The following is an 18,082-nucleotide window of genomic DNA, read 5'->3' on the forward strand; positions in this document are numbered from 1 at the left end:
TGCATCGTGAGGCGACGAAGGAAGTCAAGAAGCGAGGACCCTTCTTCGATTCTACGAGATGAGCGGGCGCCGCGCATGCGCTTACGGCGTCAGCAGCAATTCATCAGCAGTTGCAGCCAGCCAGCCAGCCAGCCGGTTCGGTCCGGTCTCGAATTGGAGACGCGGAAAAATGGAATCGTGGTCCGGGTCGGTGTTGAGGAGGGCGGCAAAGCAAGCGTCTGTGTTAGGTATGTAGCGACAAAAGGGGCAAGTTTGGCGGTGACTTGGCGGTTTGGTTTGGCGACGTAGTACGACGGGAGGGACTCGGCCAAGGCCACGACGCGCCTGAAGAGACACAGAGAGGAGGTGTGATAGGACTGGACCAACGGGAGGGACAAGGCGTCGGGGGAAGAGGACGGCCCGGACGGGTGTTTTGGCCGCGCTGGAGATGGGATGCAGCTTGTGCTTGCAGCTGGACCGTTGACCGCGCCTGCGCTTGGTCACTCGGGCGGCGGCGGCGCTGCGTCGGTGCGAGGCGTTTCGCGCTTGTGTGTGATCTGATATGGCGGCAGTTTTGAGGGAACCTACAAAAGTACCTAGGTAGATAACTGCATGCCTAGGCACACGGAGGAAGAAAAAGGGAGGTGGTTGAGATGAAGACTTGCAGGCCAGCTTCTCGGTGCAGGTGTTGAGGATTCGGATGCCTGTCTGCAGAGAAGCATGCATTGCAGGCAGTTGAAAGGAGCGAATGGAACCAGGGCACATCCGTTTCCATTGTCAGCCTCATTCCAGCGCGGCAGTTCGGGGAAGCACGGCGACGACGGTCCCGTCCTCAGGGCTCGCTCTCACGGCCGCCGGCAAGCATCCCGGATCAGCCCGAGACATCAATTGGCTTTTGAAGCTGAGTGATGATACGCGCTGTCTTCCTTTTGGCCCGGAGGATATGCAAAAAGTGATATGCAGGGTCTGCCAGTCTAGCCCAGCGTGTGGTACGGGCTTATCCGGTCCATGGACCCTGGCCAACTCCACGTCGGGCGTAAGTCGCACGCTTACCTTTCCCAGACGCAGACACCAACTCGTCTCCTGCTGCCCGAGTTCGGCAACAACGTGCATGGGGGCATGGGGGGTGCTCCTAGACACATAAATACTCTCACGGCCTCGACGCCGAACGAGAAGCCTGACGCCCAACTCCTACTACTTCCATCCCTCTCAAGCGTCTGCATTTGATCGGGGGTTCTCCTGCTTCCATTCTTCGTCTGCTTCCTCATTCATTGCTGCTCCTCCTCCTTGCCTGCGCCTCGCTTCCGTTGTTGCTGCTGCTAGCACCCGTTATCTACGCCCACTACCAGTGACACGGAACCGGCAGGGCGTTTTTTCTCAGCAGCCGAGCCATCCGTCTTGTTGGGCTGAGTAGCCAGCAACACTACCGCAGCACAAAGAAAGGGAGCTCTTCTCGAACCAGGGCCGGACCACTCCAGCTCGGGCTAGATCGCCTCCCCCCACCACCACCACTACTCCCAAACCGACGTGGCAAGGCAAAAAGATATAATCGGTGTATTATTTTTATATATACGCGTGCCACGCCGCAAGCACACCAACGGAGATAACGATATTGTTTTGGGTCTCCTTTGTGGTCAGCCCGACCCAAATTGTTGATCGCTGCTTTGATTTGAAAAAGGTGCGTTTGTCTATATTTTGGCACCCAGCTCCTCCTCCTCTTATCTGTGTTGCTCTGCACCTCAATCGACTCTTTCGCTAACCACCACCACCGGCACACCAGCTCCACTACCTTCGCTTTCCACGCCTTTAAATTTTCCAACATCTAATATTTCTTCTTCTTCATCATCAACAACAACAACCACCACCAGAACCTTTTTTTTCACCAATTGCAAAAATGTGCAGCTACACGTACAGCTGGTACTACTGCAACCACGACTACTACATCTGGGCCGACAGCATCGAGACGTGCCCCAACCGGCTGCTGTCGGGCTACTCGGCCGACGCCTGGAGCATCGACATGTGCAAGAACATGCAGGTCAGCTGCGCCGGCTTCAGCCGTTTTTATTGCCACGACTGCTCCGAGGACGTCAGTCTGGAGTTTGAGTTGGACGAGATGTAGAGAGAAAGAGATCGTGTTTTGAGTTTTTTTTTTTTTTTTTTGCGTTTTTGCGTGTGGTGCTGATGGCGTCTTGTTGTTGGTTTGATTTCTTTGTTGGGTGGAGAATGGCTTGGTTTTCATTGTTATCAGCCAGCCAGCCAGCGTTCGGTTTCTTCTTCTCCTTGTCCGTCTCCTTCTCCTTTTCCGACACCACACCAACAGCCCGGCAACGACGCGGCTCGCTCGCTCGCTCGCTCGCTCTCAACAACAACCGCGCCGCCCCTTTTCCACACACACCGCTGCAGGAGACTCCCGTCCTCGTCCGTCGCCACTATCAACAACCCTCTCTCCCCTGGCCATCCATGGCCCTGGCGCAACACAAAACGGCATCGGGCAGTCCGTGTTCCGCCCACCCGCGGCGGCCCCGAGCCACACCGAAAGAAAACGAGACCACCACGAATATCCGCGACAGGTCGAGGCGACGGCAAGAGTCACGAGTGGACGGGCCACCGTTTGGTTGTGCCCCCGGTGGAGGGTGGGCGGGGCGCGAAACAAAGACCCTGATCACCGCGCCGCCCCACCTTTGCCGCCGCTGGGACGGACCATCGCGAGCGCACACCTACCTTACCGGGAGCGCGGCTTCTGTTTACCGTCGTCTTGCCACCGCATGGCAGGGCGCATGCAGCGGGGGAAATGGAGTGGGCAAGGCGAGGCGAGGCAAAAGGAAAGGGTGCGGCTTGCCTGGCGTGCGTGTGGGAGCGGGCATGATGGACGACCAAGTGGCGATGGATGCTGCGCACAAGATTCCCTTCTTTCCTTTCCTCGCCCTGCCTTTTCTCTTTGCCTTCTTTAGAAAGAGACGGTGCTTAGAGGCGTAGAAGCGCTGTTGGCGCATTCCGCTTTCTTCTTTGCCTCGGAGTTTTTCGACATTGGATGGATGAATAGACAGACAGACAGACAGATGGGCATGGTATGTAGACGACTACCTGGCTGCTTGGATGCGTTTCAGCGAGGCGCGGCGCGGCGTCGTTTTGGTTTCTTTGGCCTTGCTTCTTTTTCTGCACCCTGAACGCTGAAATGACGGGTATCTATCTATTTCTATCTCTCAAACATCTTGAAGAAACCACCATCGTCACGTCCCATGTGCAAAAGAATCTGGGCTCTGCTCTGGGCTCTTCTTGCTCACAGCGACCTATCTACTCCATGACGCGCTCCCTCTCCCCGGGATCGACTCGTCCACCTACCGGACCCTCGATGCTCGCCTGCACCTGGCCCGCGCGGCGGCGCGCGTCAATGTACAGCATGAACTCGGTGTACGACTCGGGCATGACCTTGACGTCGGCGTCGACGGTGAAGGTGTAGTTGAACTGGCCCGTCGGCTTGGTCTCGCCGTGCTCGACGTTGCGCACCTTGGAGTCGACGCGGATCTGGACGCGGGTGCGCTTCTTCTTGGCGCTAGGATCCTGTGCTTCCTGGTCCGAGGATGGCGGCGGACGGTTGGGGTCGACCACGGCCGGGTCCGTGTACACGACCGTCGCCGTCATGTACAGCACGCTGCCGACGGGCACGGGGTTCTGGAAGGTGCTGGGGTCGAGCGAGACGAACGTCGGGCGCGTGTGCGCAAACGACGCCGCGCAGCAAAACGCCAGCTCGAATGTCTGCTTGAGCAGGAACCCGCCAAAGATCATAAAGTGGTGCCGGTTGCGGTACTGCGGCTGCATGATGGATGCCGTCTGCAGGCGCGTCGCCGACATGAGTTGCACGTTGGCAGGCCGGCGGAGAGGGTCGTTGGGGTCTAGGGGTGTGTTAGTTTGGGGTTCGGTATGGATTGATGGTTGGGATTCCGTACCGTGCCATTGCAGTTGCTTTTGCCACATGGCGTGGATGATGTCGCTCTCTTCGTCGTTGGGCGTGTGTTTGATCAGAGACTTGGTCTTGAGCTCCTTGCGGCGCTTGGAGTTCTCCTCGCCCTGAGCAAAGAGTCGCTTCTCTTCCTCCGTCTCCACATGCAGGGGGTTGACGTTGACAGGCCTGTCCCACGTCAGCAAGAGCCCAGTAGGAAAGTCAGGGAACCTACTTTTTTGTGCCCGGATCAAGCGAGACCATGGTGAAGGTGCAAGTCATGAGAACATCCTTTTCTTGCACCTTTTCTCCCCCCTTCGGCGCCTTGGCGACTTGCAGCGATATCTCCATGCTGCTCCTGCCCGTGGCATACGTCACCTGTCCGCTGTACTCGAGATCGCAAATCTCGGTCAGCGGGTTGCGGATGGTGATTCTGTCGCAGGCTGCTGTCACTGTCGTGACTTCTTCGCCCGTGTGCTTATAAGCAATGACGCCGGAGAGGGCATCAAGGTCCATGAAGATGGTCCCGAGCCTTGAGTCATGTCAGCCTTGTCGTTTGTTGCATTCGGGGTATGCCCACACACCTGATGTGGCCAGAGGAGTTGAGATAAGTGTCCAAGAGCCATGGGTCTTGTGCCAGCGGCAGAATCTTTCAAAATCAGTGTTGTGTTTTACGACGCCCATGATCTGTAGCTTACCACGCGGTGGTAGCTGTCTGACATGCGCTTGGGCTCGAGCTTGCGATCCGCCGGCACTTGAGGTATCCCAGATGCTTTTGAGGGATCCTCACCATTGCGCTGCTTCTTGCGTAGCGCCTCAATCCAAGGCGTCTGAATGCGCGCTTCTGTCAGGTCCCTGAAGACGCCGTCGGTACATGTTGGAGCCGAGTTGCTGAATTTGCGCGTGTTGATGCATTTTTGGGCTCCAACAAGCCGACTTGGCTTGACCGCTGAAGCACCCAGCCTCAAGTGCCTCAGGGAAGAGACTGGCAATTTGGCCATGATGCAAAATAGTTTGTTTGGTAAAGGAGAAGAACAAGTGAGAGGTTCCGCAAAGGGGTGAGGTAATCATGGCGATCTTATCGGGCCGTGCCCCGCTGTCTCGGCTACAACGGGAGCGAGCACATCTTCCGACTTCCCCCGCCATCCAAGTCTATTCCTCTCTTCAACAAAGCCTGAATTCACTGCTTAAACATTCTTCCATGGAGCACCATCATGCCGCAGACGCTTGAGCTCGGCCAGCTATGCTTGAGCATTCCAAAGGCGAAGCTTCAACTGACTTCTGAAACGACAATCACAGCTTCACCCAGCTCGCCTAACCTCGCGTCAACTCTGGCAGAAAGATCAGCCTGGGTTCGCCGGGGACAGGGCCTGCACCTCGCTTTGGACGTACGCCTGGACGGAGCACCTCTGGATTGCGAACAGTCTCATCAACTTGCAAACAGCATCTGCGACGCAGCAGCAAGTGGCGTCCAATGATTTGCCAATGTCATGCTAACCTAACTGCAGCTTTGGAAACATCTGCAGCTCCGAGCAACACTACCCGTTCCTCAACATGATGCTCGAGAAGAATCCAACAGCATTAGGATCAACCTGGCACATTTGGACGTTGATGCACGTCAAGAGAAGAGCCGGCACCGCATCTCATCGGGAGCTTTCATCGCAGACATTCAACCTCCAGAAGGCGTCCACCAAATTTCCCTAGAGCAGGTCAAGCTGAACGTCGACATTTCACCTCTTCGAGCCTCTCCACGACGCAAGATCAGAAGGACCAAGAACCCGCAGCCGCGCAGAGACAACTCTACAGGACCGACTGGACATGGCCATAGCCAAGTCAACAACTTGGATGGGACGTCTGACGCCGACTTTGAAGACTACACCTGCATGGACAGCCCTGACGAAGCAGAGCTCGAGTTCGAATTGGTGTCGGATAACGACTCGATGATTTTGGACTTGCCGGAGGAATGCATGATCGTGGATCCTGTTGAATCCGGCGGATGTGATCGAAATGTGCAAACTTCCAAGGCTGTGCGAGTCGACAGCGGCATTTCAATGGAATGCCAAGGAGAAGGCGTTGCGCAAAACATTGGAGCCTTGTCCACAGGAACCATCGCAAGTCTCGTCAACATTGCACTCTACTATTCGATTTGTGACAAGGCACCAAAGCAAAAAGGCGGTGTCAAGGTCAAGTCGGACAATATGAAGATGAAGCTGGCAAGCATCGCACCAGCACTGTGGAGTCCAGGTTTCCTCAAGGTTTGAAGATTGACAGGAGTGGGCCAACTGCCATGCTAAAAAGATGCAGACTATATCTGAGCGCGCACCATTCGTGTCGACCATTTCACACACATTGTCAGGTCCTCTGTTGATGAATGCAAGGTCTTCTGTTCTGAGGGAGAAACTCGCCAGGCTGCACAACACCTCTTATACAGGTCTCTCAACAGGTGATGCGACTCCATCATGTCGAAGTTCCCTGTACGACTCGATGTCTGTCAACATATGGAACCTTGTGCAGCGGGAGCTGTACGATCCAGGAGCTGCAAGACGACTTTGGCCGTTGGAAAGTAATCATTCCAAAGATGCAGCTGCCTTGACCCAAGACGACGACGACTTGCTGCAAGAACTCTGGGCCGATTCACATGAAATAGTCGCCGGCAACGAAGACGAGGACTATGGGTTTGAAGATATGGATGAATACATGGATCTCGAGGATGACGCCTTTTTGGGGGTTGAGACTGACAGCGAGGATGATGAATTTGACCTCTTGCATGAGCCAGACTTCTCAGACGATGTGATCGTCGACTCTGCATACGCCAGGTTCATGCCTTTGCAGGCCACTTTTGCTACAGTTGAGCACGAGACCAATTTCTCTGGAATGCTGCAGGACTGGCCCTCCGACTTTGATGATATGTTCGAGCATGAAGAACTTGGGGACTCTTTTTGACCAGACGCATTTTTGCTGATTGACATTTTCTGTCTTTCAAGAATTGCAACAGACGGCAACTAACGGCGAGGCCTGTGTACGGATAACTCATCTATAGCATTATAGTCATCCATCAAAGACGGCGGATCACACGCGTCACAAGCAACATCTAAAAGTAGCGGAAAGTCATGCAAGATGGACTCAGTGGGCTGATTTTGGATTTGACAGGGATTATACAAGTCGACGCACTGAACAGCGCGCGTTCTGTCCGCATCACAATATCGGCTGCAGCCGAAGATGCGCGTCAGATTAAGCACCAGATCAGCAGAATCCTGGAGATGGTCTTTGGCCCCGCGCGCATTTCCGGGCTCAGACTGTGGGGCAAGGCGAGATTAGGTCATGGCCTTTTTTCGACCTTTCGCAACGTGGTCTTGAGCCTTTAACGATTCCCATTTCTTTTTCGTCAGAGCGTGGGTCGAAGCCTGGGACCAAATTGCGGTGGCATCTTGCTGCAGACCGCTGCAAGTCTGCGACACCTTGTACGACCAGTGCTCTCCGTATCAACGGCGCCATTTCCATTCCAGCGCACCTGCATCGCGGCCAGCGGCGCCTCCATGCCTAATTATGCTTCTTTTGCAGGTCAGAGATGCAGGGCCAGGGAGGGCTCCGTCAAGATCAGGTCATGTTTAGTTGTAGGTTCAGCTTCGGCGCTGAATCGAGGACTTCTCTCCGCCAGCCATCAGCGATCCAGTCGCGGCGAAAACAAGAGCACTCAAGACGGTCGCTTATTTCCATGGCTCCTTGGCCAGACTAGCATAGGAAGCTGTATGCTGGAGCTCACCGATTTCTTGTGGTCGCACTTGCGAGGTCGTGGCTCAAACGCCATGCAAGGACGGCCAAGGCAAAACCTCCGCAGACACCTGTGATATGACTGCTTGTCGTCACGCGCAAAAAGTACCTTGGATTTCTTTTTCTTTTGGATTGACAGTTTGCGATTCGCTTCTCGCATTCGGTCGAGCTGGAATCGGTCCCGTCGTGGTTGCACAAGAGACGATAACGCAAGAATACCACGAGAGGCACAGCACGGTGGTGCGCCTGGATCTCGTCCCGTCTACCCCAGTTCTCCACCGGAATCCTTCTGTACGACACGTTCCAGATTTAATTCATTTGATGCCGCCTCTTTCCTTGTGCTTGCCTCTTTTTGCATTTCAAGGTGTTCAGCCTGGACTGTTTGGATTGTCAACATCAGCATCTCTGGCCGTATTCCTGCCGCCAAGTGCATCGGATTCGCATTTGCTGGCTTGGAGGCGCACCTGTCTTGTTGTCACGCGAGCATTGACAAGGACCCTTTGTTGTTGGAGGCGCTGTCGGATTGTTTTCCAGAAGGGTCGACCGAGTTACACGACAAAAAGAGCTGGAGTGCGGGAATCAGGACAGGTCTTCTGTGATATAACGCATCGCTGGGCGACACGAGCGCAGCGAAAGAGGGAGATCCGCAACTTTCTACAGCCTGGGCGCCGGCACCACGACTTCAACTGCACGGGACAGCAACATCACTTCCACCGGATGGACTAACTTCGCTCGGAAATCTCACAGATTCCCCTATCCACGGCGGCCACACGAGGAGGCATCATGGCCACCTCAAGACCTCCTGGTATAACGACCACGTACCACATCGGACAGCGCGTTCCCTTCCACTGCGACCCTGGGATCATCGTAGCATCTTACCTTGTGAGCTTTGTTGGCGCTGTCGCAACTGTTGAACTGCTCCACCGTCGAAAGTCTGGTCATGGCTGGCGCAACTGGTAGGCATCTCTTACGATCAGCCTGTCCCAATTTTCAGGGTCCCGATCACTTCAGCTAATCGGGCTCAGGCTTCAACTGGGCGCTTGCTCGGTTTCCTTTGGAGTTGTTGGAATCTGGTGCATGCATTTCGTTGGCAACAGGGCCATTGAACTCGGCGACGGCAAAAAGGAGATCCAACTCTACTACTCTCCTGCCTTTACAGCCATCTCCGTCTTTCTGCCAGTCATCTTCCTCTTTGTCGGATTCGCCTTTGCAGATCGCTACAATCGCACCAAACGCAGCCTCTACCTTTCGCTGGGCATCACTGGCATCTTTGCTGGTCTTGCTATTGTGGGCATGCACTACATAGGAAACTTTGGAACCACCACCTACCACCTCTACAACGACCCCCGGCACATTATTGGCGCGGCTCTTATTGCCACGTTTGCCTGCTATGTTGCCATCACGCTATTTTTCCATCAAAAGGAACATTGGATCAACAGTCTACCTCGACGCTTGCCCGTGGCAGCGATTTTGGCTGTTGCTGTCACAGGCATGCATTGGACCGCCGCAGCTGGGACACGATATACCCTGAAGCAATACTATACTGGTGCTGAGAGCGCAAGGAACAACAACACAATTGTGGCAATTGCTTTGGTAGGTCTAATATCTGTTTTGCTCGATGCGGCCTTCGCTAATAGCAAAGTGTGTTGTGGCGCTGCTTGTTTGCTTCCTCATGATGTGGTTGACGTCCAGACGGAAACGACATCTTGCCGACAGGGCGCAACACGTCGTCCTTGCATCTGCAACGTTTGATCCGGACGGGAAGATTCTCGTCACCCAAGAAGGTATCTTGCCTTGTCAAAAGATTACCAGGAGATACAACCAAAGGGTGAGTCGGTCCCCATTGTCCGGATCGCATCCTGACTCTTCCAGTCTTTCAACGACGAATTCAACGTGGCTCACCCTGTCTTCCAATGGATCTTTCGCGTGACCTACAACTGGGACTGTGTTTCAGACCTGATCAGTACCATGCGCCAACATCTCCGTGCGGTGGGAAGCTTGCGCGATGTTTCTACCCCTGGCAGTCGCGGTAAGCCGTCGCCATCGCCAATCACACCTAACGATGGCCCTGCTCCTGAAATCGACTACTCAATCATTTTCCGGGAGCACTTTTGCGTGGCCGCATCCGAATTGGCGTCGGCGATGGGGACCAAGATTCAAAGCCTGGGAACATTGTGGGACGAAATCCTCATGACTGGCACTGCAGAAATACAGGCAAGATGTGCAACACGAGCCAGCAAAGACGACATTGAGGCGGCCCTCTCCACCGCACCTCCGCCACTTTTCGGTAGAGGCCAGTTGCTGATTGTTACGCGTCAGTTGCAGAAAGAGGATTGTGCCGCGCTAATCTCTCAAGGATTCCGATGGGCGACACTGGATCAAGTTGGAGACATTATTTCGAAAAACATGCAAGTGCGGAGGAGAGAGCTGACTGAAGCCGTTGGGCGCTTGAGGGACTATACCAACCGCTGCGACGGACTGCCAAATGCTGGAACCTGGCTCGCATTCTTCGCCCTCCGACCTGCCTTGAAGCCGTTGTCATCACACTGGGACGTTCTTGTCCCCCGAAACGAGCCGTACCACCTCCCAAAAGTCAACCTGTCAGAGAAGCCCCCAACGGACGCTATGTACGACTTTCTGCGGCGCCTTGACAACCTCTCTGTAGCCGAATGCTCTCGAATCATCAGCAGTGGTCTCCGAACGCAAAAGACGGAAAGGATTTGGACGGACGAGGAGGCAGACTTTGCTGCCACATTTCAGCAGGGAATGAAAGACCTGCAAGCCGCTGTACCTGAGTACTTTTTCCGCCAGGCGCTCTTTTCTGCGCGACCCCTTCGCGATTCCGCCGCCGGCACATCACGACCAGCAACTCTTTTCGCCTTTTGCATCATACCCGACGTCCACATGTCGTCCAACCGCTCGCCCGCCCTGGCATACACCCCTCTTTCGTTTTTCCGCTGCCGGCAGCACATTCATCGTGGGTCGGCGGACCACTCCGTCCTCGCCCACAGCATCCATCGCGAGTTTAGCGATATCCGCCTTCAGCACCAGCACCACCTCCGCGATGTCCGTAGCAAAAAGGGACTGCAAAGGGTAGCCTCGATGAGTAACCGAATGCAAAAGTCACTGACAGGCCGCACCACGCCGTCACATCCATCTACCGACGGAATAATCGGCAACGCACCCGTCCCCCACAATCAATCGCGGCACGCCATCAAATCGTGGCTCTCCGCCGTCGCACACAGCCATCACCACACTCAAAAGCAGAGCGGCAGCCGCCGCGACAGCACGATTCTTCCCGACTCGGCCAGCGAGCGCGAGCTCGTCAGCATGGACGACATGCTGAAGCGCAGCGTGGAGAGCTCGCGAGACCGCATTGGGCTTGGAGGCATCATGGTGAGCCAGGACATCCGCATCGACGCGGGGCAAAAGAAGGAAGACAGCGTCATGGAGTTTAGTGACCTGGGCATACGGTCTGAGGCCGGCCAGGGATATCAGGAGGAGGACACGTTTGTGGATGAGCTGTTTGAGTTGACGAGTGCGCAGTGGAGGCGGTCGTGAGGTCGACTGACCGGCGAAGTGTGAGTCGTTGCGGTGGCACTCGATTGACAAGGTACGATTATCCACTAGTCAAGGGCACTGGCGTAATCTCATGTATCAATTAAGCAGGCACTTGTACATACTACTTCCTTTCTGTCCATCCATCTCAATGGCATCCCGTCCGACCGGAACCGCATTCTTATAGCTTCTCCAATGGCACGGCCCTGTTCTCCCTCTTCCACACCTCGAATGCTCTCGTGCCCTCTTGCGGCGGTTCGATGCTGTTGATGCGCCACAAATCGCGATCAAAGTCGGCGCCGCTGTACTCATAATCCAGCCCCTGATCCAGGAGATGCGGCTTGATGACCTCGTCGAGCTATTCTTCGTCAACACAAGGAGTCTTCTGTCCCTAAATTCCTCCCTCAATGGATCGGACTCCACGCCGACCGCCTTGGTCCAGCAACCGAGCGGCAGAAGTCGCATGGAGACGTACCTTGGCCAAAAACCGCATCTTGACCTCCTTGCTCTGGAAGTTCCTCGCCGTATGCTCGTACGTCAACCGCACAAAGGGCTTCTTGGTAGCGCCATCATTGGGCTCGCCACCAACGAAGAATTCAGAAGCCTCCAGCGCGTGGTACATGACGACGACGTAGAAGGCGGGCAGCCCAGCGCCTGTGTAGATGGACGTGATGGCGCGCGCCAGCGCCTGGCGGGCCGCCGGCGTGGCCAGAGCGCCGGTCGAGGGCGCGTAGTAGATGTCCCAGCGCGGCATTATTGCTTCTTCTTGCTTTGATGGGCGAAGATTTTGGGTGGTGGATCTGCGGTCTGGGGTCTAAGGGGCGGGAGAGCGGATGCGGCGTGATTGGGTTGGAGGCTTGTTTGCGTTTGCATTTGCCCTGCGTCGTCGCGGCGTCTTTATACTTTTTTGAGGGCTGTGCTCCTCTCCATAATCCTTCTAGCGTTGTTCTACGCCGATACAAACTCTGGTTGCATGTGTATGCGCCGGCACTTGATGTTCAGTAATCAGGGGATGGATGGGACGTCGGCATCCTTCCATGCGAGACGGGTTGCGGCGTGATTAATGAACAAACAACATACACAACTAGGTACGCGCAGAATGTTTTTGGCTAGAGGAGAGCGTGTCGGTTGAAAATTCGTGTCGTCAGAGCACGGGTTGAGGACAGCGGGTTGAGGGATTCGGAGGTTCCATCCACGTGCGAGCGCCAGTACGACGTAGTGTCTTCAGAGTGCTCCTCAATCGAATAGTAATCAGCCCTTTTATGATGTTGGACGTCCAAGGCAGGGCGCGAGCATTCATGAACAGGCAAAATTGAAAATTGTAAGACACTAGCAAAGACACCATATTTGAGGGCATTGAAGCCGATGATGCATCTATGTCTTCGCACTCAAAAGTTGGAAATGCACTTATGACAGTTCTTTCCTCAATTTCTGAATTGAAGCTGGACAGCATCATGGCTTGCTGATAAGCATCTTGGACAACAATTGCAGTAGCCTGCAGCTTTCTAGTCTGTGCGATGGGAAAGAGGCGGATGAAAGAGCTCGGTCCAGGAGTCTGGACAGGTCAATGACTTGAATTTTTGGTTTTGAAATCACGACCTGGTTTTGAACTGCCCCCCTGGTGGAGTAGTCACCTCGCTTGGCCATTTGGCTGCCCGTATGGCACGCCCGCAGGCACCTCTGCTCGATCAACCAACCAACAACCTTTTTCAAACCCCATTCATTGCCTCTACACCTGCTAATAGTTGACCACTCTTTGGACTTCACGGCGGGTGTGCGTGCATCAAAAACGTAGTTGCGGCGTCTCCATGTGTTTTTATGCAAAGTAGATCGCGAAAGAAAATGCCAACTCCTGGGCGGTGGATGCTTCCTGTCGTCGTGTTTTCAATCGCAGTCGTTTGGCAATGTAATCTCACATGCCTGAATTTTGAAGTCAAGACAGATGTATACAGGAAGCGATCAGATAATTTGCTCCCGAAAGATTCAGATTTCTGAGCTATTTAAAGAATTGCTACAAGGGGCGTACCCCGCCTTGGAGTTGCCATCTTTTGGACCCCATTGTGCTCGCGCCCCACTTCTGCTTTGCAGGTGTCAGGAATTGGGGGCGAGGATCCATCTGACAACGCATCGTCTTTTTTCTCTGCATCTTTGGTCATTTACCACATTGTGATTTTAGCAAATACCGTCTTCTGCAAGAACCATTGCTCGAGACTATTCGACGCCCAACGCAGCGAGTTTTGACGTTGCCGGCTGGCTGTGCCCTGGCAGCTGACTGCATGAAGCTCATCTCCAACCTGAGCAAGCTTACGGAAGGCTCGTACTACAGGCAAACAGTCCCGTGGCGCTGTGATGGCCTCCCCTCTCACAGTGTTAGGCTAACATACTCCAGTTTCGCCTTCACCAGATGAACTTTCCGCCAACAAGTGCGTCCACCGTACAAAACAACCTCCACTGTCTGCATCGGGCAAAGCTTCTTCCTCATCGCTCCGTCAAAGTCGTCATAGGGGGACACGATGGAGGAAACCCCCAGGTTGACGCTCGATGGGGGAATGCTGGAGATCTGGAATTCCGCACGAGCTGAATTCGTTGCGTCCAATCCCAATATTGGATCCAACCCCGACAGTCCCGATGGTTGGCTAAAAGCCTTTCAAGAATCTCGGAATCAGCCTGATGCTTCCTTGAGGATGAGTAGGAAAGTCTTCAAACACCTGAAATACATTCAAACGGCACTCAGTGTTGGTGGAGTCGCCGCAAATGTCGCCGCTACCGTAAGTCTCAGAATGGGATTGTCTTGAGGAAGAATAGTGGGTGTGCTAATTACCGATGGCCTGAACATAGGCTGTCCCCGCTGCTTCGCCGGCACCCCTTGTTGTGAATGCTTTCGCCTACTTGTTCGAGTCAATCACGAAAGTTTCTGAAGACTTCAACAAAATTGAAGCCTTCTTTGAAACGATCGCGACACGATTCAAGCATCTCCATTTCCTTAGTGAAAGGATCGCTCAGATTCCGGAATTGGGTCCCCTCAAAGAATGTGTGCTGGAGCTTTGCATATGCTCGCTCCAAATTTGTACCATCGGCATCACGCAAACACAGCACCGCTTCAGTAAGAGTGGCATCTCCAAGGATTTCTTTTGCCTGTTGACTGAATTTCCCAGAAAAATGGATCAAAAAAGCGACTGGGGATGACGAACTTGATGCAGCCCTTTCAAAGATGACAGAAGCTGATCAGACGCTGAGAGATTGCGTCGGTACGACTGACTTGGCCATGGGCATCAAGACATGGGCCACCGCGGGACGAATTGAGTCCCAGGTCCGCAAGATGTCGGACAGAGGCGACGAGGACGAACGTGAGAGTATATTGAAATGGCTATCACCCCTAGACTTCAATCGGATCCATGACAGCATCCTGAAGCGAGTGGACTACAATTCCAGTGCTGGAAGTTGGCTCCTTCAATCGAAACCATTCACTCTTTGGCGAGATGATGATGATGATCATCATCGGCTTTGGTACACAGGAGCTCGTAAGTGAACTTGAAGTGCATCGGGCTCATAGATGCTAAGACCAATACTAGCTGGTGCTGGAAAAAGTGTCCTTGCGTGAGTGCGGTCCTTAGCCCCTGAAAAGCCTGGAGCTTAGAGCTGATTTTTTGCTAGCTCAATCATCACCAACCACCTACAGGAGTGGAGTGTAACGCAGAGTAAGGCTCCAAAAAGAGCGCTAGTTGCATCTCTGTTTCTCTCATACAAGGAGAAACCTTCATTGGAGCACCTTCTTGGAAGTATTCTACGCCAGCTTGAGTCCGGCTCTACTAAGATTAGCTGCGCGGTCCGGTGTGCGTTCCAGGAATGCCACAAAGCTGGACGATCACTTCGGCTGTGCCAAATCACAGATCTGCTCTCTCTTTTGACAAGAGACAGACAGGTGTTCGTCGTTGTCGATGCAATGGATGAGTGCGACTTTGAGCTACGACTTCCTCTTCTAGAACACCTGCAGTCCACCAGGAACAGTGTGAAAATCTTGGTGACCTCCAGAATCCTAAACCATTTGGACAAGCTACAGCAAGGTTTTGTCAAGGAAAGAATCGAAGCTCATGACGAAGACCTCACGGGATACATTAAGCACTCTATTCGGGTCAACCCAGTGCTCGAGAAACTCAGCGACGAAATCATCAAAACGGTTCCTCAAAAATCCGGAAAAATGTGAGCTATTGCATTACTTTTCTCCTGTCAACCTATACGATACTGAGACCAGTCAGGTTTCTCATTGCTAAGTTGCACATGGATGCACTTGCACAAGTTGAGATATCATATGAGGTCGAGAAGGTCCTCCAAGATCTGCCAGACAATGACATTTGGAAGAGCTACGACAACACAATGACTCGAATCCAGGAGGGCAAGCGAAAGCAAGAGAAAGAATACGCAAATACAATTTTGGGGTGGGTCTCGTACGCAACAAGACCACTTTCTGTGCGAGAGCTTCAACACGCCCTCGTGGCCGACAAAAACCTCTTAAAGATCGATGAGAGCTTTCTCCTTTCAGAGATACAGATCACATCATTCGCTCGTGGGCTTCTCGTCGTTGATCTGGATGACACGGTGCGGTATGTCCACTACTCTGCGCAAGACTTTTTCAAGCAGCGCCGAGGCCACTATTTCCCGGATTTCGAGACACGAATAGCGCTTTCTTGCGCAAGTTATCTCTGCCGCAAAGAGCTGGGACAGCACGATGATTCTGAAAAATTACTCGAATCAGACCAGGTAGTGTCACGGAAACTGGAAAACTTTCCATTTGCCCGATACGCGGGGGAAAGTCTTCATCGACACTACCGTCAAGTCCGGAATGACTCGAGTGATCTCCACCTTACTGAGAAGATCCTTGATCTGCTTGATAAACACTCAAGTCGAAAGTTCTACTGCAGACTTGTGTTGATGTTCGAACTTTACTGCAGCGCACCGAACAAATCGGGATTCAACAGAGAGATTAAAAGACAGTTCCCACCTGATCTACCGCCCAAGGACCATTTACTCCCAATCCTGCACCTTGCTGTCTTTCTAGGGAGCGCGGAGAAAGTCAGGAACTTGATTGATGAGGGCTGCAACCTCAATGAAAAAGTTGGCCCCTATGAAATGTCGGCTCTCGATGTCGCATTCTTCTACAGACTCGATGATATTGCCGACATTTTGCTGGACGCTGGTGTGAAGATTGACTTATTCTCAAGTTTTGGGCACGAAAGTTTGCTACAAGTTGCAAAGAAAGACTACGAAAAGGCGGTGGAAAAGATAATCGGGAGTCCCGCCAGGGACGAAGTGGGCGGCATTCTGGCAATCATCGGGATTGTGGTTTTCTGGCTGCTGTCAATTTTGCACCAGGCGTTGCATACGGTCTTACCCATTACGACCCCGTCAAGTCATGGATTCGAGGCCGTTTGGAAGAGTAACGCAAGGGGCCGACATGCCAAAAATGTGGACGCATCCATCGAGAAATATCAGGCCCTCCTTCCGTGGGCTTACGCTGGGGACGTCGACAACCTTCTCGATTTTCTTGACTCTCTTTCCATCGAACCCATTTACCTGGATAGCTTCGACGACCTCAATGATACCACCTGGTATGAAGGTCTCGATGAAATATTCGACAGCGACTCCGAAAGCGAAGAAACCGACGAGGAATTTGTCGAAATGCTGGTCAAATTTGTTATGCTCGGGACTGCTTGCTTTCTAGCAATTGACCATGGTCAAGATGGAGTTGTCAAGGTGCTGTTGGAGAAAGGACTCGACCCAAATGTGAAGGGACCCGACGGTCAGCGGCTTCTCCACCGCGCCACGGCGAGAAACAATTTGGATGTAGCCAGGCTTCTTCTCAAACATGGTGCAGAAGTAAACCTGAGAGATCACGACGGTAGAACGGCCTTGATGGCGAACGCTAGCATCGGCAGGGAAAGATGTGAGATCCTAGTTTCCCTACCCAACATGATGAGGGACTAATTTTTTTCGCATCAGTGCTTGACTTTCTTATAGAGCATGGCGCAGAAACGCAGCTCACTCACAAAACAGGAAATCACGAGATGTACATAGCAGCAGTGTATGGGGCAACTGGTGTTGTTGAATTCTTCCTCAAGAACGGAACGAATGCCTCAATCACGAACAAGTCTGGATGGACACCGCTTCACGCCGCTGCGGCCAACGGACATCTAGAAATCGTGAAGCTCCTGCTTGAGTACGATGCATATACGTCTCCAATTTCGGTCACTGGATGGACCCCTCTTGATTTTGTCGTTGCTGGATATGCGCACTACGAGTGGGGAATTAACAGCGATAATCATTACTGGATGGAAAGGGAGTCATCCGATGAGTTGAGTTCAGTAGACGAACAGAGACGAAGTGACGAGATCATGGACCTTCTCAGGAGCAAAGGCGCAAAAGGAGCTCGGGAGATTTATGAAGAACTTGGACGCGACGAACTGGTTATCGCGCCTGATCCATACATGTACGCTTGGCGTCGCCGTCCGCCAGGCGACGCCTGTCATTGAGTTGATCTAGCTGTCGAATTGGTTGAAATAGACCGCTACGGCGCGGCGACGCCAAGCGTGGGCAACACGGCCAAGAGGCGAGGTTTCTCGATGCAAAGCAAGCATTTGAATATGCGCTTGAATCTCTCTCCCGCCATTCCATGTTTTGGTGATGCTTCGGACATTATTTTCCAAACTCCGTGACATTTTCCCTCTTCCCGTCCTCACCACGAAGTCTACTTTCCACTCGACATCACATGCGTCTTAACTTTCGCAAGCTCTTCAAAGCTCCACCCGCCGTCACATCGTGAAATGCGTGGAAAACAAT

The 18,082-nt window shown here is 53.3% G+C and overlaps 8 protein-coding genes across 8 annotated transcripts; 6 read left to right on the top strand and 2 right to left on the bottom strand.

The window, feature by feature from the left end:
- Nucleotides 1-1,873: 1,873 nt before the first annotated feature.
- Nucleotides 1,874-2,098, top strand: BKA78DRAFT_259419 (uncharacterized protein; the record flags this gene model as incomplete). The annotated part of the gene is made up of 1 exon (XM_066885372.1): nt 1,874-2,098. The coding sequence occupies one exon, from the start codon at nt 1,874-1,876 to the stop codon at nt 2,096-2,098; it is 225 nt and encodes a 74-aa protein (XP_066738789.1).
- Nucleotides 1,874-3,136, top strand: BKA78DRAFT_363634 (uncharacterized protein). Its single transcript, XM_066892494.1, has one exon. The coding sequence runs from the start codon at nt 2,161-2,163 to the stop codon at nt 2,953-2,955; it is 795 nt and encodes a 264-aa protein (XP_066738790.1). The 5' UTR covers nt 1,874-2,160; the 3' UTR covers nt 2,956-3,136.
- Nucleotides 3,115-5,069, bottom strand: BKA78DRAFT_63411 (HotDog domain-containing protein). The gene is made up of 5 exons (XM_066893502.1): nt 4,618-5,069; nt 4,504-4,568; nt 4,155-4,451; nt 3,927-4,108; nt 3,115-3,872 (listed from the first exon to the last, which is right to left on the bottom strand). The coding sequence occupies exons 1-5, from the start codon at nt 4,918-4,920 to the stop codon at nt 3,274-3,276; spliced, it is 1,446 nt and encodes a 481-aa protein (XP_066738791.1). The 5' UTR covers nt 4,921-5,069; the 3' UTR covers nt 3,115-3,273.
- Nucleotides 5,070-5,091: 22 nt separating this feature from the next.
- On the top strand, nt 5,092-7,024 carry BKA78DRAFT_328376 (uncharacterized protein). Its single transcript, XM_066889589.1, has 3 exons — nt 5,092-5,379; nt 5,428-6,174; nt 6,224-7,024. Exons 1-3 carry the CDS (start codon nt 5,134-5,136, stop codon nt 6,860-6,862), a joined length of 1,632 nt encoding a protein of 543 aa, XP_066738792.1. The 5' UTR covers nt 5,092-5,133; the 3' UTR covers nt 6,863-7,024.
- A 533-nt stretch (nt 7,025-7,557) lies between these two features.
- Nucleotides 7,558-8,687, top strand: BKA78DRAFT_63472 (uncharacterized protein). Its single transcript, XM_066893503.1, has one exon. The coding sequence runs from the start codon at nt 7,769-7,771 to the stop codon at nt 8,414-8,416; it is 648 nt and encodes a 215-aa protein (XP_066738793.1). The 5' UTR covers nt 7,558-7,768; the 3' UTR covers nt 8,417-8,687.
- BKA78DRAFT_300554 (uncharacterized protein) lies at nt 8,474-11,251 on the top strand (the record flags this gene model as incomplete). The annotated part of the gene is made up of 4 exons (XM_066887221.1): nt 8,474-8,646; nt 8,668-9,283; nt 9,333-9,518; nt 9,563-11,251. The coding sequence occupies 4 exons, from the start codon at nt 8,474-8,476 to the stop codon at nt 11,249-11,251; spliced, it is 2,664 nt and encodes an 887-aa protein (XP_066738794.1).
- A 178-nt stretch (nt 11,252-11,429) lies between these two features.
- BKA78DRAFT_259364 (putative oxalocrotonate tautomerase) lies at nt 11,430-12,002 on the bottom strand (the record flags this gene model as incomplete). Its single annotated transcript, XM_066885365.1, has 2 exons — nt 11,430-11,606; nt 11,724-12,002. 2 exons carry the CDS (start codon nt 12,000-12,002, stop codon nt 11,430-11,432), a joined length of 456 nt encoding a protein of 151 aa, XP_066738795.1.
- A 1,437-nt stretch (nt 12,003-13,439) lies between these two features.
- On the top strand, nt 13,440-17,879 carry BKA78DRAFT_328383 (uncharacterized protein). Its single transcript, XM_066889590.1, has 8 exons — nt 13,440-13,574; nt 13,638-14,016; nt 14,087-14,351; nt 14,404-14,769; nt 14,821-14,845; nt 14,903-15,448; nt 15,505-17,189; nt 17,246-17,879. Exons 2-8 carry the CDS (start codon nt 13,762-13,764, stop codon nt 17,773-17,775), a joined length of 3,672 nt encoding a protein of 1,223 aa, XP_066738796.1. The 5' UTR covers nt 13,440-13,574; nt 13,638-13,761; the 3' UTR covers nt 17,776-17,879.
- Nucleotides 17,880-18,082: the final 203 nt, after the last annotated feature.

This window comes from Phyllosticta capitalensis (genome assembly GCF_038381095.1).
Source record: "Phyllosticta capitalensis strain CBS 128856 chromosome Unknown BKA78scaffold_13, whole genome shotgun sequence".
NCBI classification, from domain to species: domain Eukaryota; kingdom Fungi; phylum Ascomycota; class Dothideomycetes; order Botryosphaeriales; family Phyllostictaceae; genus Phyllosticta; species Phyllosticta capitalensis.